Source organism: Cordyceps militaris, assembly GCF_000225605.1.
Source record: "Cordyceps militaris CM01 unplaced genomic scaffold CCM_S00001, whole genome shotgun sequence".
Taxonomy (NCBI): domain Eukaryota; kingdom Fungi; phylum Ascomycota; class Sordariomycetes; order Hypocreales; family Cordycipitaceae; genus Cordyceps; species Cordyceps militaris.
In genome coordinates, this window is record NW_006271969.1 from 5,762,662 (window position 1) to 5,785,622 (window position 22,961).

The window sequence follows — 22,961 nt, forward strand, 5'->3', positions numbered from 1 at the left end:
TAGAGTGGGGCGCGCTGTGGCATCTGCGCTCTTCGGATCAGGATAACAGAACGCCAGTTGACTATATTAATCAGAATAACAAAAAGCTCCAAAATATGCACAGTTACAGCTGATTTTAGAGTATTTGTTTACATTTACGGAAAGTTGGTGCGACCAGTAAAGCGTGCGGTCACATTCCCAGCCCAGTCCCATGGAACACCCCAAAGTGGGCCGAGAGCTCCCTCCTCTAATAAGATGCGTAAAAAAACATCCGACAATACGATTTGTCCACGACTCAACCGCATCAAGACCAGAGCAGTCTTGCGACAATTCAGCAACTATGGAGCCGTCCTTTCGTCGCGCGGCGCAGAGCCTCTGTGGGCAATGCTCGACGGCTCTGCGTGGGCATCTAGCTCAGCGAGGTGCTACCAGACAGCTCGCGGCCATGTCGAGCCTCTCCAAGACTTCAGCCACTGCCTCGACCAAGCAGGCAGTCAAGGCTAAAAGTGTGGCTACGCCTGTAGCCAGGGAATATTCCTCTCAGTCCGCGCCGTCGTTCAGCTTCAGCAACTCCGACAAGCCTCCCGTACCGACCTCCGTCAAGCTCTCGCAGGATGACCTGTTTCACTCCTTTACCGACTCACCCGTGCCCGAGTTCCGACGCCGCGCCGCATTTATGCGCGAACATGCCTGCTGCCCTCACCCAGACCACAAGCCGACAAAAATTTCGACGCTCCCTCTGGCCGAGCAGCCCAAGACAGGTGACATGCCTCCCGCAAAGGTCAATTTTGAATGCCCTGACTGCGGCATTCCCGTATACTGCAGCAAGGAGCATTGGATGGATCACTACGAGGAGCATCTGAAAATTTGCGATACTTTGCGACAGATCAACGAGGATGAACATGATTTGCGCTCTGGTAGAGTCTTCCATGAGGCCAATCTGCCTGATCTCCAGCTTGATGATGCCGCCGTGAACATGACCAACTGGGACACATTCATGTACACTCGCGAGTTCAATGCTGTTGACTCGGACCGAGGCATGCGCCAAATCACTCGTCTTTTGACGTACCCCGTCACAGTTGGCAGTGTTCTTCATGAACTTAGCCCGTACAATATCCAAAGCGGAGGCCGTCTCACCACCGAAGGTCTCAAGAGTTTCAGCGGTACGTGATTTCGACTGATGTGCTCGATTCGACATGTTGGCTAACACTACTAGCTTTGAGATATAACCTTCACCCCGGCCGCTCCGGACGCGGTGCTACGATTCAGACACTCCGCCCTGAGCCGCCACCTGTTCGAGTCTTCGTCCTCGGAGCTCGCGCAGAGTCTTCCCTGCCCCGATCTACCTGGGTGCAGCTTGCGCATCTGTTCCCCGAGTCTAGACTGCACCTCATCATGATTGGTCCCGAAAGCATGGCTAATCGTGATGATGAGTTTCCTCTTCCCGAACGCACACCTTCGAACCCATTCGGTGCAATTGTCGAGGACAGGGTCTGGTACAAGATGAAGATTAGCACCATTGTGGACTACTACCACACCATACACAAGACTGGTCACTTTGCACCATATGATCCGTACTTTGACTGCTTCGTTCTGTTCCACCCTGGCCTTGGGCATCCCGCAAGCAGCCATGAGTGGGAGGAGACTCTGCCCCTTCTTTTGGAGACCAAAGTGCCTATTATCAGCACTGGCTATACACAGCAAGATCTTGACCGTGACGTCGAGTGGGTGCGAAACAAGTCGCGGGGCGAGTTTGACATGCTGCTAGAGCCTGGCGAGAATAGTTTCAGAAGTCTGCGATGGGATCTCAACGACGCTGACCCTCAGGACACCACTTGCGGCAACTGGGGTGTGTGGGCATTCCGTGGCAAGAGGTTCGTTTTTATTTTCATGAATTCAAATTTCGGGCATCTACTGACATTACTTGCAGATATGAGACCACAGCCAAGGACGAACCAGTAAGCTAAACGACCAGGGTAGGACCTCGCGGCAACACGCACATTCTCATGTAATCTATAAAGTAACATGTAACTGTATGTACAACAGATAGCGAAATAGACCAAGCTCCAAACATTGTATGTTTATCAATTGATAGATAAATTTGTCGCCGAATAATGTCTTGGCTCGAGTTGGACCTTTTACCACCAAGTTTGACTGAAGTTATACTTGCCCTACCCATTGCTGCACGGATTGCTGCAGGAGACAACATCATGTGGAGAGATGCTGGTGACCGTTGCGTTGCGGGGCTTTGGCGGGAACGTTCGCTGCAACCCACTGTAAGAAACGGAATTGGCAGCTGGCCCCTACGACCTTAATTAGGTACGTAGGTATCTGGACTGCAAACTTCAACAACACAACGTACGGCTCTCACTCCCAGTACACAAAAGACGACCAGGCCTTTACCGGCGGGCTGTTGATATGCGACTCGGTTCAACGCAGTAGTGGGACCTTTTGATGAGCGCCTCCGTGGCCGCGCCCCCTGCGAGGCTGGCCGCCCCGCGCAGTCGACCATCAGCTACCCAGCATCACCGCGATGCAGCCAGCGGCGGCGATGGGCGACGCGCGGAGAGAGCGTCTTCCATAGACCCTTTATCCGATAGGGCGACGCTGATGCTTATCCGCCGCGTCCTCTGTCCCCAGAAATTGAGCGACAAGGGCCGTGACGTGCTTCCACCGATCGAGGAGCTGCTCCCTTCCCTGACGAGCCGAAACGATGTCGACCTGCAGCTGTATGCATTCCTCGCCATCATTATTCGCGAGTTCGTGCAGGCCTGGTACAACAAGATTACGCCCGACGAGACCTTTGTCGCAGAGGTCCTGCAGGTCATTGCTCACTGCAGTAGGGCGCTGGAGCAGCGCTTCAGGGCTCTGGACGTGGAGAGCTTGGTGCTGGATGAAATTCCTGATCTACTGGATAGGCATATCACAGGTAGGCGCAGAGCGCATATCATGCGAAAGGGCTGGGCCCCTTGCTGACGATCAATAGCGTACAGAATGAGCCATGATCCGGTGTCGCAGGAGCCGGTAGCTGTGAACCCCCGACAAGTCTACCATGCGCTCTTTCCACTGCCTCAGCTATCTCCTGTACCTCAAGCTGGTGATGCAAAGTCTTCCCAGGAGCAGATGGAAAACGAGACTGCTTACCGTCAACTGTTGGTGCAAGCCGTTCTTGCTATTCTGCTGCCGACGGAAGACTTGGAGAATCCGTGTCTGACAGCTATTGTCGGACAAATACTCTCTGAGCTCATTGTCGGTAATCTGATTGCGGGCAAGGCATCGCAGCCCTGGCTCCTGTACGAAAGTATCTGCATCGCGGGCAGGGTCCTTGGCGAGAAAAAGATACGGGCCACCCAGCGAATGGTCTCTGGTCGGCACGCGCCGCCAGTCAAGGCCAAGGGCAACAAGGAGCGCATCAAGTGGTCGGCGCAAGCCGTATTCCTGACCATGATCCACTTTGCGGTGATGATATTTACATCTGCTCGGTTATTGATCACGACACTAGTTGCATCATCCTCATTGCCGCTACGGCAAACGGCGGTGGACTTTTCGGGCGGCTCGAGAGCTACCGGGGCGCACCGCGATGTCAACAACCATGGCAGGCCCACCAAGGTTCCAGTTCTTGATTTCAAAGTATGGCAGTGTGTCGGGAATCTCATTCAGCTAGATTCCCGCATGCCGTGGCTGTCGGGCTTTCTTTCGCTGCTACAGTATCAAGCTGTCCACGGACCGGGAAGGCTGGTAGGCCTGAATAGCCCACTTGACCGGTAAGTCTGCTATTTTCTGCTTCCTCGCCACCCTTGCCTCATTGCCTCATTCCACACATCCCTTGTTCCTCCTTTTTACAGATCATGTGATGCCACTTTATATCCCGCATTCTACCAACGTCACGCGGTCTTGGTACTAGAGCAAGACGCGCGCGGGCAAGCGTCCGCACCGGCCCGCCTGCCAAGGGCCGACCCGAAGCTGTCCAACCGCGACGCAGCCTGGTGTGAATATGAGATGCCGGATTCATCCTCGACACCATGGTGTGCAAATATCATCAGACAAAAGTGTTGGCGTGCTTTTGACGGAAACCCACAACTTGCTGTTCGTTCGCCTAGCTTCAACGCTACGGTCCAATGGTAGCACAAAGTTCACCTTTCGCCCTGCGATTGATCAATCGAGTGGCCCGTCTCAACGAAGCCATCCAACCACGCATCGGGATCGTCCAATTTACGCGCCCAAGTTGACAGGGGGCCTGCGCCACGCACGCAATGTACCTGGGACTGTTACGTCCTCCATGACTTCCGCGTGCGCCTTCCTCTGGTTAGGCCGGTACAACATGACGCTTATAGCGTTGTCATCATCATTTGCCATTAGCCTTCGCCGTCACCTTCCCGCAAGCGAGGCAATGCTAAAGGCCGAAGGGTAGCAGCCATGGTGCTACCATCCGAATCTCTCCATGATGGACCCAGGCATTTGTACGACTTGTGAACAATGGCCGCCCCGTCTCTGTGCGTCCTTGATGGCATGCCTGCGTCCAACGGCCGTTGGTCCGTGCAGACTGCCATCACGGCTGCATTGTTGGACAAGATGTTGACTAGTTATGTGCACGTGTTGTCGAGCAGGATAGCTGGTCCCCGCATAAGCCTCTGCGAACACACGGCAAGGCTGCAGGGTGTTACACAGTGACATGCTCTAGACGGAGCAAAACATGTCCGGGCGCTCCTTGCACCAGCCCAAAGAAAGCATTTCTTCTTGGGTGCAGAAACACATCTCAGTCTCAGTCGATCAGGGAAACCCCAGACTCCAGTCACGCCACACCGTGCATTACCTGAATCTTCATCTATCTGCCGTGCACACCGCACCCTCTTCTCTCTACAGCCCCCCCCTCTCCCCACTCACACTCGCAAAGACTGAAAAGAATAACGGAAGCGAGGGAAGATAGAGACACTGCTAACACGAGACGCTTTCTCCTTGGTCCAGGCTCCTTTCACACCACATTCAGCAAATGTTCTCGGCGTCACACCTGCCCGGTTTGTTGCGTCTCCTGCGGGGCGTACTCTTTCCCAATAACGCACCCGGCCAGTCGACACTCAGACCCCCGTCCTCTGACGACGAACTTGCGGCGCTTCGCACGAGGGCGGCCAGTGCCCTGCTGGGCCTGCTGCCGACGGGCGTGGCCAAGGTCTATCTGGGGGGTGGTGCCCTGTCGGCTGCTACCCACGGAGGCATGGTGGACGGCATGGAGGACCTGGTCCGGGTGCTGGACGACGAGTACTGCAACAAGCATCTCATGTATAGCGTCCTTGAGCTGATACTGGTGCGTCTGATGCCGGAGCTCAGCGAAAAGGGTGTGGGCGAGCTCTGGGAGGAGAGGCTCGGTTGAACTGTTTGCAGCGCTCCTGTAATATAATACGCCTTTTTCTCACTTCTTCCAAGTTTTTTCAGACATTATAATGATACCCATCTGCGTATAAAGATATATCACCAAGGAAGTCTTGAGAACGTTTGCGTCGGGGTGTCGAGCCAGCTCGGTGTTATTGTGGCAAAAGAAATAAACTGACTAAAGCAAAAGAAGAAGGAAAAGAGAAAATTCCCCCAAACACGTGGTGGATATAATAGTAAAAAAAAAAGGTTCCCGTCTCCAGTTTGCTTGCGCAAAACTACGTGTCCTATAAGTTCGTCGCCGAACGGTCTGTTGCCAGACATGTAAAGAGTTGCCTCCGAATCTTTCATGGTCTTGATTTTTTGGGGGGGGGTTGTTCCCCCGCATTTTTTCCCCCGCCATCGACCGCCAGAAGAAAAAAGGACAAGGAAAAAAAAACAAAGACCAGTGCCACCACGTTCATGTGGTTCCCGTGAGATCCCACAAAGGGGACGTTGCACAAGGAAGATCAATTGCCGTGAACGCCTATAACAACAGACAGAAAGCATTGCACAAAAGAAGACGAAAACGAATAGAAAACACACAAAGTAGCCAAAGAAAAGAAAAGAAAAAAAGGGACCAAACTACCTGCCCGCCTCGTTCGTCGACTATACCGCGTTCTTTGTTCATTCATTCAATGACGGTGACCTCCGCCAGCCGTAATCAAGTCGGCGTCTCCTTCTCCGATTCTTGTCAGCCCGCTCCCATCTGGGTGCGAGAACAGGTTGGACTGCGTGTGGAGTTTTCGGGTGAGCTGCAGGATGGCCGAGCACTCGTGGTCAAACTGACCAGACGGGCCAAAGTTCTGGAAATAGTTGAGCAGCGTGGCGGCAGCCCGCTGCGCATCCTCTGGGCCGGGCGCGGTGTGCAATGTGCCGGCTTCCTCGGCCTTGACTTGCTTGTCATCCAGGCGACCATTGGTATGTGAGGCGGCCCTGTGATCGGCCACGGGAGACGACATTGACTTATTTCCCACGGGCGGTGGAATGTTGCGGGGCGTTATTAACACGGCATCGCCCGCGTTCGCATGCATGTGTTGATTGGGATACTCGAGTTCCATCGGTCGAAAGGGAGGCTCGTGTCGCTTCGGTCCGGCGGCGGTGGCCTCGAACTCGGGATCGAGAGGAAACGCCGAAGGTGGCCCGTCCGGGGAGTAGCCAAACGGCGCGACAGGGCTGATGAGCTCGGATGAAAAGGATGAGGCGGCATGGTCCGTCAGCGACGTCTCGGAGTGGGAGGCATATTGGCGGTAGGTGAAGCTGTAGTCGCCGCGCGATCGCAGGTCGTCGTCGCTGGGACTCACAGACAAAGGCGACGTCTGCGTCGAGGGCGGGGAAGGCGAAATACTCTGGAACCGGGCCGATATTGACAGCTTCTCCGGGATGCTCGGCTCAGAGGCGCGTCGTGTCATCCCTGCGGTGTCGAGAGAGTATCTTTGTTTGAATTTGTTGAGCCAAGATTGTGTCAGCTTTTCCAGGATCGCCTGGTGGTTGGGGCTGCCGCGCGCATATTGGTAGGCTCGGTCCATGATGTCCGAATCGCTCATGGGGATCCCACGGTCTCGCTGTCTTCGAATATAATTGCCCAGTGTGCGATCGAAGTCGGGATTCTTCCCATTGGTGCGTTTGCCGTTGGAATCTTTTTCGATTTCGCCTTTGAGATACATCTCCTTGTTGCGCAAAACTTTTGACACGGTACTTCAAATCCAGCCAGTTAGATCTTGCATCAAGAATCTTTCCTTTTGCAATGAACTCATACCTTCTTTCCACTCTGAAAACTTGTCCAATGTCCGCCTGCCTGGTTTTGGGATGCTGCTCATGATATAGACACATGTCTCTCTTCTGTTCAAAGGTCAAGGTCTTTCGCGTTTTCTCAGCAGGCTTTGCTGTGGTTATCGAAGGCATCGCTGCCGAGGCTATTGTACTAGATGAAACTGAATAGGCGCTTGACTGGGTGTGCGTCAGCTCGCTGGGCCACGTTGTCGTTGTCAGCATAGGCAAGTCTTGGTGAGCCATGGATCCTCCGTGCGCCATGTGCGAGTTGGGTAATATCGCTGGCAAGCCTGTCAGCGATATCGGGTGGTGCACATAGTGTTGATAATTCGCATATTCGTTCAGGGGGCTGTTTTCATATGGGCTTTGGCTGTATGGACTTGCATTATGCCACGACCCGTGAGGATAATTGCTAGAATTAAGCCTGATGTCGTTACCAGAAGGTTCGTCCGTCTGACTAGTCCCTGATTCCATGATCTTGGCTGACTTTTGAGCTTGTGGATAGCTCAGATCCGAATGCAGCTGTCTGCCAAGGTGGTTAGCATCGTTGGACCAGCCGTTGGTAGTGTTGTCCATCGCAGAGGTCGAAGAGCAGTGTCAAGAGCGTTCTCACATTGTCAACCTGCTATGTCAAGACGAGAATAACATAAGGCAGAGTATTGTTGGGCTTCAAATTTGGGCCAAGAGACTTCTTGAGGCGTCTGCGGCTGGGGTATGAAGCTGGTGTGGCTGCGGTGGCTTGTCCCTTTGTATGTTGGTAATCCTTTTAGAGTTCAGTTGGTTGATGAAGGAACGTGGGTTTATGCCCGCGCTTTGACAGCCCGGCTCTGAGGTGAAGTGAGAAAGCAGGGAAGAGTGCTGAATGACAGGGCAAAAGACAAGGACGGCTTTCGGCCGAGCCTATCCCTCACTGTGTCGGATATTGCGATAGGAATACTGGTTGTACTTGGCTTCAGGATCCGCGAGACGAGGTAGCGTATTAGTCGATGAGGTACGGAGTGTGTTGAGTGCGGAATGTGAAATGCCCAGCGAGGATGTATGCCCCGGACGTGAAAACCGTATAGAAATAGGAAGCTGGATCAATGGTGTAGAGCGGCTTCCCATGCCAGTACAAAAAGAATATACCAGATAGAAAGAATCGCGGAACAATGCAAGGTCGAAATCTGATGACAGGCGTGACGGGAATACTTGTAGGACGGGAGCGGGCGTATCAGTATGTTGGCAGAAACAGACAAGCTGGATGTACATGCACAGGACCCCGGCCCAAGCCATATGCTTCAAGCCCTTCCGGGGTGCACGACGATGAGAAGATGCAGGGGACTTGGCTGGGCGAAGCTCAATGAGTACCATGGGAACCCAGACAGGAAATGATGTGGGAGGCGGGGGCGAGAAAGAAGAGAGAAAGAGATGGGGGTGTGCGAGGAGAGACCGGATGCTGCACCACACACCGTCCACACCCCATGTCAGTACCAGTATGCCGACTGAGGCGACTTTAGCTCGGCAGCGGGCTAAATACTAGCGCCCGCAATACCTGCACGTCCATCGGCCGGCTACTTATTCGTAGATGAACATGGCCAAATCAGGGCTGATGGCTGATGTCAAGGTCCACGGATGATAGTCTGAGAGCAGAGTATGTACCAGCAGCTACTCAAGGCCAATCCCCAACAAACCTCGGCCAAATAACCCGGGCAAGAGGAGATAAGCGATGAAGATCCCATGGAATATTGGCAGTCATCAAATGACGACAAGACATGGAGTGCGTTGCAACGGTGACTCCTGCCTGACCAGGCAAGGGCCTACCAGAGAGCGTTCCTCATCGACCTGACAGGTCAGGTGCTTCGCAGGTACGGAAACGAATGGAGGCCGGCAGCTCGTTCGAAAGGAAGGATACACATGCGCCTCGGTGGCATGTCATTTGCTGTTGGTAGCTCAGAGTAGTCGCCATTGCTATTGGAAGGGCAGATGCCACAACAATGCAACACCCCCCACTCGCAGCCATACATTGCTAACATTAGCTGTCGATACACCAATCCAAAAGAGAGTTGGCGGTTAGCGGCGCGGCCAACCAGTAGAACCAGTAGACAAGAGCCGGCTGGATGTTGCAGCTGTTAGCTTGGTGTGAGTGGGTGAGGACCAGGGTTAACTACCTTGTCCTCTCTCCAGACGGTCCACCCTCCTCTCCGGGGCCTTGCAACTTGTAAGCCAAAGTTGCGAAGCTCTGGCGCTCATGTCGCTGGGCGATGCTTGACGTGCCTCGTTGAGCACGTTGCAGAGCAGCATTGGCTATACCGAAGATGCTTGTTCCCAGACAACAGGTCAGAATTTTGCCCCCGAGTACGACGCAGGGTGACCGCCTTCGCGTCGCGCAATGTACTCTGGAACAGAGTGGCGTAGAAGCCGGCTTGGAGAATACTTGGTCAGGCCGCGCTTGCTACTGGTATCATGGTTGACCTTTTTGGTTGATATGCTCCGACTTCCGCGACCTTTGACCCCAGGCAAGCTGCTGCAGCGCTTGTGTCTAGTGCATGCCAGATGAACGAGGCTGCGAGGTTAACAAAGCAAAGGAAGAACCCGCCTAAATCGGGGTTGCCTGCAGTAGCTTGCCAGGTCAGGGCGCACGCAAAGCCATCAAATATACCGGGGGAGGCGATATTACAAAGTGTCCAGGTTGACTGGGTACATAGTTGGTCAAAAGTCTGAGGCTGAGATCATGTTGGCAGGACAAGGTCATGGGTACTACCAGTCGCAACGGGCGCATTCCTCTGCAGTATCCGTACTCCGTACAGACCAACAGCAGCCGCCAAGTTTTTAGAGTTTTCTGCTTTCAAAATAAGGTTTTGCATCTTGTCTTTTGCGCAAAGGAATCAGGCCATCGAGATATCTGCTTGGTTGCAAAGCGCAGAACAGGCACTTTGCTTCCAACTGTGGCAGGTTTTGGCGACGGGGCGGCAGATGTTGTAAATGCGAATTGAAATGAGCTTTGGATCAGAGTTTCGGCTGTAAGGCTAGCGGGTAGGTAGGAAATTTTCGTCTCAGAGAATGTAACCATGCGTACAGAAACCAGGACTTTGCATAAGAATTTAGTCAACTAGGCTGGAGAACTGGCCAACGCCGAGGACAATGGTTACTAGATCTCATCGAGAGCTGATTGAAAAGCGGGCTGCAGACTTGGAGCCAAGTGGGCAGCAAAGTACCACCGTTCTGGTCACCCTCTCTTCGCGTTGTAGAGTTATAGTCGAAGGACTCGACTGTTTAAAAATAGTAGTGATTCTGTTCGTGTTTGGGAATATCTTCAGGTGAGTCTCGAGGTGAATTCGCAGTTTGGGAGACGCTCTGTTTGAGAGACGCGCAGTCTGGGGAAGCCCTGAGAGGCTGCTTTTTGGCAACCTGCTCGACAGGGAAAATGGTGGTACGCCCCAAACGTGGTCCTTTATTAGTTACTGTTGCGGTACTAGCAGGGTAGCGCATGATGTACCTTGCTTGCTTGCTTGGCCTGTAATTACTTGCTCCAGCCCCAGGGCTGTCTCGGTGCGCCGTCGTCGCCATGGCCTGGAGCTGGATACGAAGTTGCGTCCCACCACCTGGCCGGATATCTTCCCGTTGGCTGCACCCGCAAGTGGTGTGCGCCATGGCGGGAGGGGTCCTGATGCGCGGCTGCAATAACCGTTTTGGGGCCAAGGAAGCCACCTAAGCCAAGCAGAGAATAGAGCCGTGTCAGACTGGCCACAGAGTCTGCCATACAATGAGTAAAGCAGTAGCACGGGGGGGTTGCGTTATGTTGCCTCTTTTCTTCTGGGTTGCTTTTCTCGTCGTTTTTTTTCATCGTCGTCGGTGGCGTTGCAGGGGCCAGACAGGTTTCGGGAACGAGGCGGGCGTTGCGAGTCGAGACATGTGTTGGGCCATCTTGACGCCTTCCCTCCACAGAGGGGTTATTAATGAGGGGAGGCTTGGAGATGCGTGGGCGGGCGAGCGAGCCTGGAGAACGCGGGACGGCTCGAAGCAGCAACGGGCAAGATGTACGAAGAAAAAGTAGGTTCGGGTAGGGCCGCCAAGTCTTTGCGAGCTTCTTGTCGCAGGCTCGAGTGGGCGACGGGTTGGTGTAGCCACGATTGGCTGCGGAGAGAGCTGGTGGCGGCGGCCAGTCCAGCAATGGCGTGGTGATTGGCAAAGCTGAGGGCGACTGCAACACACCTCTTGGCCGGGTGGATTAGTGGGGGATGACTACCAGTCATACTGGTAATGAATGACTTGCGCGCGGTGTGTGTGTCTGACAGAAAGAGGACGAGACGGGTTTTGTCGTGATAGGACCGGCAAGTGTGAGCGAGCCGCTGAGGCGTCGAGGCGTCGAGGGCCTCGCAGTTGTCGGGAGGAGAGCAAGCAAGTGCTTGATTAATTACTATGGCGTTTGCATTGCATCTTCTCCGTACTCGGCTTGCCATCAGCCACCGTCCAGTAATAAGACGCCACCTGCGAGCCTCTACCCAGATGCTGCTGAGATTTAACAATGTTTACCTAATTCTGCCGCCAAGACGCTGTCGTGCTGTTAAACCCCGATACTGCAACAGCGCAAACAGGCCCCTCAGCCATGCTCAGCGGATTGCCGCTGATATGAACCAGGTACGTCGGCCGCAGGATCAATATTCGTTCTCTCAATCTAATAACTATCTATCTCAAGCCTCATTCAGTCACTAGTTACCCACCCGGCCTGTTCCCTCATCCTCTTTTCCCTCTCCTCAACATGCCACACAGCCCAATCGTGATCCGAGGTCCAGCCACATTGCCCAAATACAAACGACCAGCACTGTCATTGATCCCATCGGCCGCCTCCAATCCCTACCAGTCAGTACGGAGTAGTTACAAGCAGATTCCCGATTCCAACACAGTCGTTTCGTCGGAACCCTTGTTTGTGCTCATCGCCATTCTCCGCTGTCCTGCAGCCAAAAGTCTAGCCCAGCAACCCCAGTCGAGCTCAGCCCAACCCGACGAGTTCTACCAGTACGGATAACGCCAGGGGCTTCAGCCGCCGCCGGCAAAAGGGAGCGAATTGTCCGACCAATTCAAAGCGTGTGCAGCGTGTGCCTTTCCCCATATGGCGCTGTCCCATCTGTCAAACAGTCTGTGCCCTCGTCCGTGCTCGCAAACCACATTCCGAAATTTGACATCGAATCTCACTTGCTCATGTTCAGAGAAGCCTTGCGCCCTGTGCTCAATGTCTCGGCTACAGCCTGCGGTCGTCGGTCGAACTGCATGCCATCCCGACGCAGAAATGAAAGAAAAAAAAAGAGAGAGAGAGAAATGAAGAAACGCGCCATGCGCAAACTATTACGCCCATCATCCCCTTGTACGGAAAACCACCGCTCTCCGACACCTTGGCAGGCCTCGACGCATCTGCTTATCTTGCCCTCACCCCCCCTATGTACATATGAGCTATCAACAAAGCCACTCACTCACACGGCACAGCTACTTATTGTGTAACCCGCCAGATGAGCACCTGCCGTTTATTACTCGGGCCTGACTTCCCCACCTTGAGGAGCATTTCCTATGGAATACGCCTACACGATCGAGCGCTTCATCCCACCTTGACACCTTGACCTGTAAGACACTCTTTGGACCCCAGTTGACAAGACTTGCATTGGCTTCCTTCGAACCTCGCATGTCAACGGCACTTTATGCAGAAGAGCGGAAGCCTTCCGGCGTAGCTTCCCTACCCTACCATGTACATACATACACTCTGGGGGCGGACTCCGGAGTACGGAGATCAGCGGCCTTCAAATCCTGTACAAATTAGTTGGGCTTGTTCTTTCACCAGAGAGCGATCAGCCCAGAGGAAGTGAAGATGACGAAAGGAATAGAACGGGAATAAGGGAGGTGTTAAAACTAGGAAGAAGATTACAATAAACAAAATAAGAAGCAATAGAATTAGACCAAGTACTAATGTCGCTATTCTGTCACCCTGGTGTTGGGCTTCTCATCCTCAGAATGCCTGGCCCACGATAAGCGCCTACAACCATGTCAAGCCAAGCAGACTTCTCAACACCCATTGACTGCCCCTGCAACATCACCACACCCTCTCTCGCCTGTGTATCCCGAGGCATCCACACTCATCTCCCATTCAGCAAAGAGGCCTGATGGCCTTGCCCGAATCTACGCCCCCCCCCCCCCCCCCTCCCAAAAAAGACCATGTCGTTTCGGCCGCAGATCTGGCGAGGCCGCGGCCCCTTGCAGTGAATCAGTGATGCACATCATTTCTCATATCGCTCTCTGACGAAGCCATGCCCTCCGTTGTCCATGGGCTTCTCCTCCGTAGCGTAGCTACCTGTGCTCTCTCCCACCAAAGTGGTTTGGTTGCTTTTGTCGGCAACTGCCGGGGAAACGTCAGCGGAATACTCTGTACAAATTACGTATTACTGAGCAAGTTACGAGTAAGTCATGACAGACCAAAATACATTGTAGCACAGTTTTTTTAACCGCTGGTAATACTTGCCGCGTTGGGTTATAAGAAATCATAGTTCATGCAAGGCTCAAGTCACACATTCCTTCCCCTGGGCTTTTATTCATGTCAATTCCCACCCCGACTTTCGGAGTTCTGGCGGCGTCTCTTTGACGTGCAACTCGGCCAATTTCACGAAGTAATATACATCCAAAATCTTTGCCTACACGCGCTCGAGCGGGTCAGAGCAATGGTTATGGCGCTTCTCCAGTTGTTGGCCACGAATATGTGCCATCTTGGTGCAGAACTACCGAAGCGATTTCCGCATGCCATGTATGAAAGGTTTACCACCTCGCAATGTCAACTCGCTCTGTTTTCTTTTCCCATTCCAGAAGACGTCACCACCGTATCAGACCGTCTAATTATGGGAAGAAGTGACGCCGTAGGCGATGACATCACGCCGCCAACGCCACTCTTCTTCTGCTCAGTGTCAGCCGTCTCCCTCGCACAGAATCTTGATGTTGGCGCGATATTGAGCGCTGAAGCAAGGACATGGGAATACAACAAGTGTGTAGTCTCACACGGGTTCGAGCATTTGTCACTGTTCGCTTCCCGAACGTGTATCATTCTCTCCCGGGGCTCAAGTTTTCCCTTGCTTCGCCGCAGTCTCTCCGAACGAGTTTCAGGCGGACACACACCCTCCTCAGGTAAACACCAGTTCAAACACTCGACTACCTCCGATCCTCTCCATGTCTTGCCGTCTTGATCATGGCCGACGCCCGCACCTTGCCCGCGGGGCGGCGGCGGAAGGGGGGAAAAGTTTCACCCCCAGGGACGCGACCACTTTCCCGTTTTGCTCTGGCCCTCGAGAGCCTCTCTAGTTACCGAATAGCCGGAACAGAAAAGCCCAGAAGTGGGGATCAAGTACGAATTATGGATAATCGATGTTGAATTGGCGCCCGATATTCCGGCATATGAAGAAGCTGTTGCCCAAAGGCCGGCGAAGCCCACATCTACTAGGAAATACTGCCAAGTTCACAACCTTGGATGTGCGTGACACCACGGAAAGTATTCCGCCAGTCTTCCGGGGCCGGTCAATGTAGTTAGAATAGGTCCTCTGGGAAAGAAAAGATTGGAGAGGCGAGGTACAGTTTACGGTATCTCAAGATCAGGCTCGCGACAATCAATCTGGTAGAGCTCTCCAGGCATGAGATCAATCTCGTCGGCAAGTAGGCGTTAACCCAACATACAAAACGCCCCTCGACAAGATTGACAGTGATTACTTTGTTTATCGGAACCGGAAGGAGGTTCATAACGATTTGGTCCAAGCATCACCGCTTCGTCCTTGTATGGCGAAATCGTCGGGTTGGCCCGCAACCCTTGTACCCTGTCAATCCAGGAAAGTCGAACCGGACAGTTCACCAAACCATAAGAAAACTCATTTCCTCTTCTGTTGCTGTCCTCCGAAGAAAAAGTTTTCAGTTCTGCCGTCTCCATCTGCCGCTTTTTTTCTTCGTCAATCGCTCCCGGGTACCGCCACTGGTGCAATGCTCGTCGCGGCCCCCAAACCCATTGCATGCATCGGTCGCCCTCCGTAGCGCCGGCGCTACCCCAAGGGAAGAGCAGAGAAAATACCCCTGTTAGTTTTTCGTTAGCCTAAGGTGATCTTCCCCTAACGCGACATTCTGCTCTCCCCCTGTAGGGCGATACGAGGGTGGAGGAGCGTGGACGGCAGTGGGAGATGGAGAGATTCTCTGGCTATGGAGGGCGAGAGGTGTAGTCCGTGCCCAACGGGTCCTTTTTCCGTCGAAAGACGTCTATGTATCTCTCGGTAGCGTCCTGAGTAGGTGCGCTCTTGTTCGTGGTCGAAATACTCATCATGGTCTCTATGCGAAACATAAATCAGATCGTAGCTGATGAATAGCCTTCATAGATTTTCATATACACATATATGCACTTTGCAGCGCCCCCAGTGTCGTGCCCAGCAGTCTTCGCTGCAAATAGATTTCCCATAACAAACACACACCCCTGCTCCGAGAAGAAGAAAAAAGCCCCCCACCATTTCCTGCAGACCAAGGAAAAGGAAATCCTAACTTTACCAAGAAACAAACTTTTTCGCGCCCCATGTCCATGTCTCGGCTGCCAGCCGAAGACCGTAAGTAACTTCCTTCTTTCTTGCCGGGGGCGCGCGAGTCACGGCAAGCCGGGAACTGCGGCCCGTGGTGGCTTCTTCATTGTATTATTGCTGAGAGCCAGTGAGCTGTCAACTGTCAAGCCCATTCTCTTTGTGCAACGGACCGGTCCATGGTCTCCCGCCCGCTTCCAGGTAAGACCTAGCTGCCATCTGCTATCCGGAGAGTAAACTCACGCCTCAGCCGAGGACCCATGTCCACCCTGACCATTTCGTGGCTCGTGCCAAATCTAGTGTTACTTTCTTGCTCTTGCGCAAGGATGACCTGATCACGCAAACAGCGGCGACCCAGGAACATGTCTTCGCCCGTTGGAGCTGAAGCGCTCCTGGCCGCCCGGCCCTTTTTCTCCCTCTACCCACTGAAATGCTCGATCATGTCAATCATCGCTTAACAATGGTCACTGCCAAATCATCAATTAGCCACGGACAGTTTCAGTAACCGCCACAAGCCCGACCCCCCAGCACGCGGGCATCATAATATCGCTTCCACTTACCGACATCCTCATCTTCCAGTTCATGGCCCAAGCCGACTCTCTGAGGCTGGTGCTTGACGGATTTGCCGTAGACGATAGCAGTCTTGAAGACCTCGGTGATACTTCGGTGAATGGCATTACACTAAAGTCACGCGCGATTGATTAGTGAACCGGCATTTGTGCTATTCCTTCATCATCAAATCGACTTACGAAATCTTCGACAGTGGATTTGTTGGCCCTGAGTACAACAGGAGCACTGTAATCTGGCTGTTTTCCCTTGGGCTTGGTGTAAACGCGCTTCAAATTGAGCTTCTCCCACATGGCTTCCATGAGCTCGTCAATGTTCCATCCGTGCTCGGAGCTAATGGGGATTGAGTCGGGAATTCGGTATAGCAGATCCAGTTCCTCGATACTGATGGCGTCGATCTTGTTCAGGCAGTACACCACGGGGATATAGCTAGAGGGCCAAGGGTCAGCATCATCCGTTTTGCGGCAATTCATCAAGAACAAGTTCGCCTTACCTTCTGGAGCGAGCTTCCAAAATGTCAATCAGGTCATCAACTGTGGCGTCGCAGCGAATGGTAATATCGGCCGAGTTGATTTTGTATTCGCCCATGACGGCCTTGATTTCGTCGTGAGTAATTTGTGTCAGAGGTGATGTGCTCGTAACATTGAGGCCACCCTTATCCTTCTTCCTAAAGGTAATATTTGGCGGCGATTTGTTGATACGGATACCAAAGCCTTCCAGTTCGGCCTCGATAACACGCTTGTCGCTCAGCGGCTTGTTCACGTCGAGAACAATAAAGATCAAATGGCAGGTTTTGGCAACGGCGATGACCTGACGACCTCTACCGCGACCGTCCTTGGCACCTTCGATAATGCCTGGCAAATCGATCATTTGTAGAGGAGCGCCTGAAGACAGTCAGCAACTTTAGTCCTATTCTACTCAGGCCAAAGCAGGAAAGGCTAACATACCATTGTACATGACCTGACCGGGCACCGACGTCAGTGTTGTGAATTCGTAAGCGGCAGCCTCAGAGTGTTGACCCGTCAACCTAGTCATCAGTGTACTCTTGCCGACAGAGGGAAAGCCAATGAAGCCGACACTGGCAACACCAGTTCTGGCGACGTCGAAACCAGCGCCGGCACCGCCACCCCCTCCGCTGGGGGTCAGCAGCTCACGCTTGAGCTTGGCCAACTTGGCTTTTAATTGACCCAAGTGGTAGGAGGTAGCCTTATTCTTTTGGGTCCTGGCCATCTACATCGCAAAAGTTCCTTGTCAGCATCGTGCGTTTCGAGATGGTCGGCGGTGGTGGTTCGACGAGCGGATGGAAACAAGCCAACTATGGCTGCTTATTTCATTGGTAAAATGCATCTATAACTCATGAAACATACTTCGGCTTCGACCTCTTTGATCTGCATCACAGGCATGTTAGCAAAGAGGTTATTCTTCCGTACCAATGGCCTCAGCAAGCCTTACCTTGTCCACAGTTGTCGACATGATGGGCAACTTCTCGCAGCTCTGGCGCGGAAGGAGTAAACGAATCAGCTAGGTGTTCGGGATTAGTAGAGCCTTCTTCGACAGGAATTTGGTGTTTTTTCGTCCTGTAGGCTCTGTCACGGGAAACTCAGTCGTATTTTGAAGCTGGTTGTCCTTCAAGATTCTCTGGTGGGCTTGGTGGGGTGAATTTTTTTGATGCAGTGGCCAATGATGTCAGGCCAGGGCCGTCTCCCGCGCGGCTTAGTCAGGATTGCCCAGAGGTAAGTTATCACCAGTATTTCTTACACTGAATATTCTGTAGTTGTTGAAATTTATCATATCCCTTTGCAGAATAATGTACAAACTAACGCCTAATATAGGTGTGACACGCTATACCCGAATCTCAGTCAAATATCCATCCCACATTCCGTATCATTGTACATCATCAAGCATGTATACATCAGACATTAAACTGGCAAAACACGCAAAAAAGAAGATAGACACATGAATAAAATCAAGACATGATCTTGTGTGTAATAACAACTCGGGGTTAAAGAAACCGGTGCCCAGCCCAGGTAGGCGTTACAACATTCGAACACACCAGGACTCCTCGTCATCAAATATACCAACCACCAACCACCCCTTCCGTCCTCGGGGCGTAAACACACAAAGCGTGCCCATCACGCAACAGCAACCATGACCAATAATCGCATATACGCGAAAGCTATGTAACAAGAAAAAAAAAATGGAGGTATAAGGTAGAGTAGTGAGACAACGTAGGTTTGACGTGTAAGTGATCGATATCCAACGAGGTCGTTTGGGGGCTTTTAGTGAGAATCACCATTAATAGCAACACCGGAAGCCTCGACGTGGCTGTGTCCATGGCCGTTGGTACCATTGAGAAGCTTAGGCTCCATTGCAGAGGCATGTACGCCATTTGGCAAAATTGGGCTGGATTGTCCTCTGACGAGATGCCCCAGGCCTTGCTCCAAGCAAAGCTTTTCGTACTCGGGGTCGTCCGGAAATACTTGAACCAGGCCGCGGCGTGGTACTCGTCTTTCTGGGAAAGGTGTACTGCTGACCAAATGTTTTGTTGGGGTATCCTCACGTACAAAGTTGCCACTAACGTAGTATTTGTGCCGGGGCGCAAAGCCATGGAAACGGTCGACTCCAGGATCTTGTTTCCATTTCTGCGGCGCTTTCCACCCCACAGCTTGAGCTTCGCTCTCGAGAAGTTCACGATACTCGACAGCAAGTGTAACGTTGCGTAGGTGAGAAATGTTGGAGACCGTGTACAGCAGCTCGGACAGCTTGACAAAGAACATGTCTGTGGTAGAAAACCGCTCCCATGCGGCTTGCTTCAGTTTCTGTTTGGTTTCGAAGCTCACCGTAGCGGGGTCCTCACCATCGTAGTAATCTGGTAACTGTTGACCAAGGTCCCAGCATTTCTCAGACAGCAAGGAATAGAGCTCCCACTCGGTTCGCCAAAGGGTCATCTTCGCCAAACTGGAGACGGGAATGTGCTCCCAAGCTGTATAACGCGAGAGGCCGAGGTCCTTTTCGCCAAGAAGCAAAGCAACATGTGTGTTGAGTACCCATTGTTCGCGACCTTCGTCTGTGCCCGTGGCCGCTGGGCGGATAGTGTCAAAACGCACACCAGACATAAAACGGAACTTTTCCGCCAAGCTAGATTGCTTTGGATTGGGACATATCTGAAGCCATCGTAATAATGGTGGCAACTTATCCAAGCGAGCGCGTTCTTCTTCTTCCCGCAGCTTTCTAGCCTCGGCTTCGCGAGCAGCACGTTTACGCTCCAGCTCCTCGCGGTGGCGTCGTTCACGTTCTTTGCGTTCCTCTTCTTCCTGTTGTCGTTTTGCTTCTTCGGCGTCACGTTCGAGCTGCTCACGATGCAGACGTTCCGCTTCTTCCCGCTGTTTTCTCTCCTCCTCTTCTTTCTTCTTCTTCTCTTCTTCTTCGCGTAATCGTGCCGCTTCAGCTTCGCGGCGCAGGCGCTCTTCTTCCTTTGCCTTCTTCCTCTCCTCCTCTTCGCGGCGAGAAACTTCCTCCTCCTCTAGTCGCTTCATCTCCTTTTTGGCCGCCTCCTCCTCCTCCAATCGCTTCATCTCCTTTTTGGCCGCCTCCTCCTCCTCCAGTCGCTTCATCTCCTTTTTGGCCGCCTCCTCCTCCTCCAGTCGCTTCATCTCCTTTTTAGCCACCTCCTCCTCCTCTTTCTTCCTAGCAGCTTCAGCCTCAACCATCTTTTCAGCGCTGGATTCTTTGAATGGGGCTTCTGTCATGGCGACGTCAACATCCTCAGATTTTATCTGAATCTTGTCGGAAGAAACCGAGCGATCTGAATTCCGTCGCTTCGACTCTTTTGATTTTTTCTCGTTGACAAGTTCTTCATCGCTGCTACCCCTTACATTCGTCTTTTTGGTCTTGTCCTCCAGAGCTGCGCGCTTGCTCTTTTTCTCCGATGCATCACTCTCCAAGCGTCTGCGCTTATTAACGTTTGTCTCATCCTTGTCTGTATCTGCAGAGCGATCAGGTGTTGTGCTCTTGCGATGCCTTTTAGCTGTCGAGTCACTTTCCCGAGAAGGCTCACCCTTTAGCGCTTTGGTTCTGTCGTGGTACTTCTCGGACACTTTTTGCTTCTCTGCAGATTCGTCATTGCGGGAGGCTTTGGGGCTTGTCGGCTCCTTGCCTGATGAGACTCGGCCTTTCTTTTCTCTCTCGCCTCGTAGTTCACCTTTGGAAACAAGCTTGCGACGCGGTTTGACATTTTCACCATCAGATGATGCGGCCGCGGCTTCTGACTCTGCACGTTTTGTCTTGCTGGACTTATGGTGGGTTGTTGGCGAAGCTTCGGGATCAGCCCCTTGCACGGATGGCTTCTCTTCTTTGCGAGGCCGACCAGGACCGCGCTTGGGGGTTTCGTCATCACCGTGAGTTGAAAAAGACTCGGATCGCCCCTTGCTTCCTTGGCCATCTAATTTGGGGCCAGTTTTGCGCTTTAGCTCACTTTCACGGGATGGGCTCTGCAAGGTTTTGCGGTCGCGCTTCACATCCGTGCGTGCTTCGTCTCGCTTAGCACGCTTCTCTTCGCGTTCGCGCTCTTTTCGGCCGGGAGATTTGGTGGGAGCACCATCTTTGTGCGTACGCTTGTATTCGTCGTATGTAGCTCGGAGTATATCCTCTTCTTCCTTCCAATTCGGTCCTTGGCGTCGTCGAGCAATTTCGTAGTAGGTCTCACCCTTGAATCTCCTTGTCGGGTCAAAGCCTTGCTGCTCTAACAACAGCTGAACTACTTTGATGTTTTCTTGGCCAATTGCGGCAAGTATAGGTGTTGCGAATTCGGCTGCAAGACTAGGAACGGGACCAGGGTCAGCATTGGCACCACCCAAGCCGAGTAACAGCTGGATAACAAGGTCATGGCCACCGCGGGCAGCAGCCACCATGGACTCGGGATCATCGAATCCCTCCTTTACTTGAAGAATGCGGGCGACGGTCTCCTCGTCACCGCGTCCGGCAGCCTGTCGAAGCGTTTTGTCGTCCAGAGGCATATAGAGCAAATCATTTCGAGTTTTTGTAGCTCGTCCAGTCGTGCTTCGTCTTCCGCTTGGTGCAGCTGGAGATCGGCGTGGGCTATCCGGCGCATGCGAATCCCGAGCTTCAAAGTCGTGGTTAGAATGGCGGTCTTCGGAAGTCCGCATCCTATCACCAGCTTTCTTTTTGGCGGCGATCAGGAGCGCTCGAATCTCTTCTGCGTGGTCGGTTTCCTCTGTCACTCGGTCGATCGGCTCCTCTCCACTCAGATTGGCTTTACGTGGGTTGACGCCAGCATCTAGAAGAAGCTTGACGACGCCCAGATGGCCATTGTCCACAGCATCGAGTAACGGTGTATCTTTGTCATAATTTACACAATCCACGTTACATCCTGCCTGCATCAAAAGTCTGACGATATCTTCGCATCCATTAATAGCGGCAATCTGGAGAGGAGTATTGCCTGCGTAGTCGGCAACGTTAATGTCTTCCGGCCGCTCCATCAGGCGCTGCTTCACACCATCGTATTCCCCTTTTGCACAAGCGCGGGCTAATAGCGTCTGACCATGAGCATCCAAGTGCTTTTTATGCGATCCAACTTTGGCAGGAGACATGTGAGATTCTGAATTGGCCGGCGTGGCGAGACTCCTTAGTTTGGTGTTGCGGGGGTGAGGGCTTCCACTGGCAGAAGAGTCATCGGAGTGGTATTCCGTAGACAATAGTGGGGGTGGCAACCGCTTCTTCTTTTGACTGAGGCCATTGGGGGGCGGTAGTTGGGTCGAGGTACTTCGACGGTGATGTCGTGGAGGTAGAGAGCGTGACCGTGATCTCGCATCACGTTGGGATCTTGAAGAGACTCTGGCATCTCGGGAGTTGCGGCCTACGTCGACGCTGACGGATGTGGTGCGCTGGCGTCTAGCCTTGCGCCCATCAGCCTCATCGTCGGATTCGACCTTGGGAGCCTTGCGTTTTTGAGATGTCAGTCTGTCGCCGGATCTATTCTTGTCTTTGAAAGAGGGCTTGGGTGGCTTGTTGGTGTATTCATCAGAGTCAGTTTCGGTGAGGTGGGCTGCGTCGGAGCGAGACCGTTGCCGGCGGTGCGGCAGACGTCGGTGTGTCTGAGTTGGCGAGTTTGGAGCAGAGCTCAGTCCGCTAGATCCACCACGGTCTTTGCTGCGAGAATGGCTTTCCTTGTCAACTAGCCTCGAGCCCGCAGAGATGGAGAGGCGCTTCTTCTTAGGAGGGTCACCAGCTCGAGCATTGATGGTGGGGAAATCAGGCTTAAGGGTCTTGTGGGAGGTTTTTGGTTTGGAGGCATCACCGTCGCTGTCGCTCTTATCTTCCTGCCTCACCTTGCGGACTTTGGATGGTGAGTGTCCATCCTTGCCGGGAAGCACAATCGTTTCAGCGTCGGAGTCGCGATCATCAGCGCTATCGTCGGCTCGAGCGACCGCTGCGGGAGCAATGGCGGGTTTCGACTTGGGTTCCACGGGCGCATTATTACTAGTCTTTGAGCCTAGCGAGGACGCGTTTTTGGAGTCGACTTGGGAGCCCCGGCGCCGTTGAGGGGAAGCGGCCGAGGGCCGCGCGTGGTCGGCCTCGGCGGCATTCTGCGCATCCATGTCATTTAATAATGCGAAGGACCAATATTTGCGAGCATCATGGGAATGATAGGGAGGCGGGAGG

At 53.1% G+C, this 22,961-nt stretch overlaps 5 protein-coding genes across 5 annotated transcripts; 2 read left to right on the top strand and 3 right to left on the bottom strand.

Annotated features, from left to right (window-relative positions):
• Positions 1 to 319: 319 nt before the first annotated feature.
• Positions 320 to 1,991, top strand: CCM_01784 (mRNA processing protein (Mss51), putative; the record flags this gene model as incomplete). The annotated part of the gene is made up of 3 exons (XM_006666939.1): positions 320 to 1,142; positions 1,196 to 1,853; positions 1,955 to 1,991. 3 exons carry the CDS (start codon positions 320 to 322, stop codon positions 1,989 to 1,991), a joined length of 1,518 nt encoding a protein of 505 aa, XP_006667002.1.
• Positions 1,992 to 2,433: 442 nt separating this feature from the next.
• CCM_01785 (PXA domain protein) lies at positions 2,434 to 5,347 on the top strand (the record flags this gene model as incomplete). The annotated part of the gene is made up of 3 exons (XM_006666940.1): positions 2,434 to 2,908; positions 2,966 to 3,743; positions 4,945 to 5,347. The coding sequence occupies 3 exons, from the start codon at positions 2,434 to 2,436 to the stop codon at positions 5,345 to 5,347; spliced, it is 1,656 nt and encodes a 551-aa protein (XP_006667003.1).
• A 673-nt stretch (positions 5,348 to 6,020) lies between these two features.
• CCM_01786 (Homeodomain-like protein) lies at positions 6,021 to 7,734 on the bottom strand (the record flags this gene model as incomplete). The annotated part of the gene is made up of 2 exons (XM_006666941.1): positions 6,021 to 7,083; positions 7,145 to 7,734. 2 exons carry the CDS (start codon positions 7,732 to 7,734, stop codon positions 6,021 to 6,023), a joined length of 1,653 nt encoding a protein of 550 aa, XP_006667004.1.
• An 8,426-nt stretch (positions 7,735 to 16,160) lies between these two features.
• CCM_01787 (GTP binding protein) lies at positions 16,161 to 17,753 on the bottom strand (the record flags this gene model as incomplete). The annotated part of the gene is made up of 7 exons (XM_006666942.1): positions 16,161 to 16,180; positions 16,274 to 16,394; positions 16,463 to 16,709; positions 16,774 to 17,164; positions 17,228 to 17,510; positions 17,648 to 17,668; positions 17,733 to 17,753. The coding sequence occupies 7 exons, from the start codon at positions 17,751 to 17,753 to the stop codon at positions 16,161 to 16,163; spliced, it is 1,104 nt and encodes a 367-aa protein (XP_006667005.1).
• Positions 17,754 to 18,559: 806 nt separating this feature from the next.
• CCM_01788 (histone deacetylase complex subunit (Hos4), putative) lies at positions 18,560 to 22,897 on the bottom strand (the record flags this gene model as incomplete). Its single annotated transcript, XM_006666943.1, has 1 exon — positions 18,560 to 22,897. One exon carries the CDS (start codon positions 22,895 to 22,897, stop codon positions 18,560 to 18,562), a length of 4,338 nt encoding a protein of 1,445 aa, XP_006667006.1.
• Between the last annotated feature and the right edge of the window lie 64 nt (positions 22,898 to 22,961).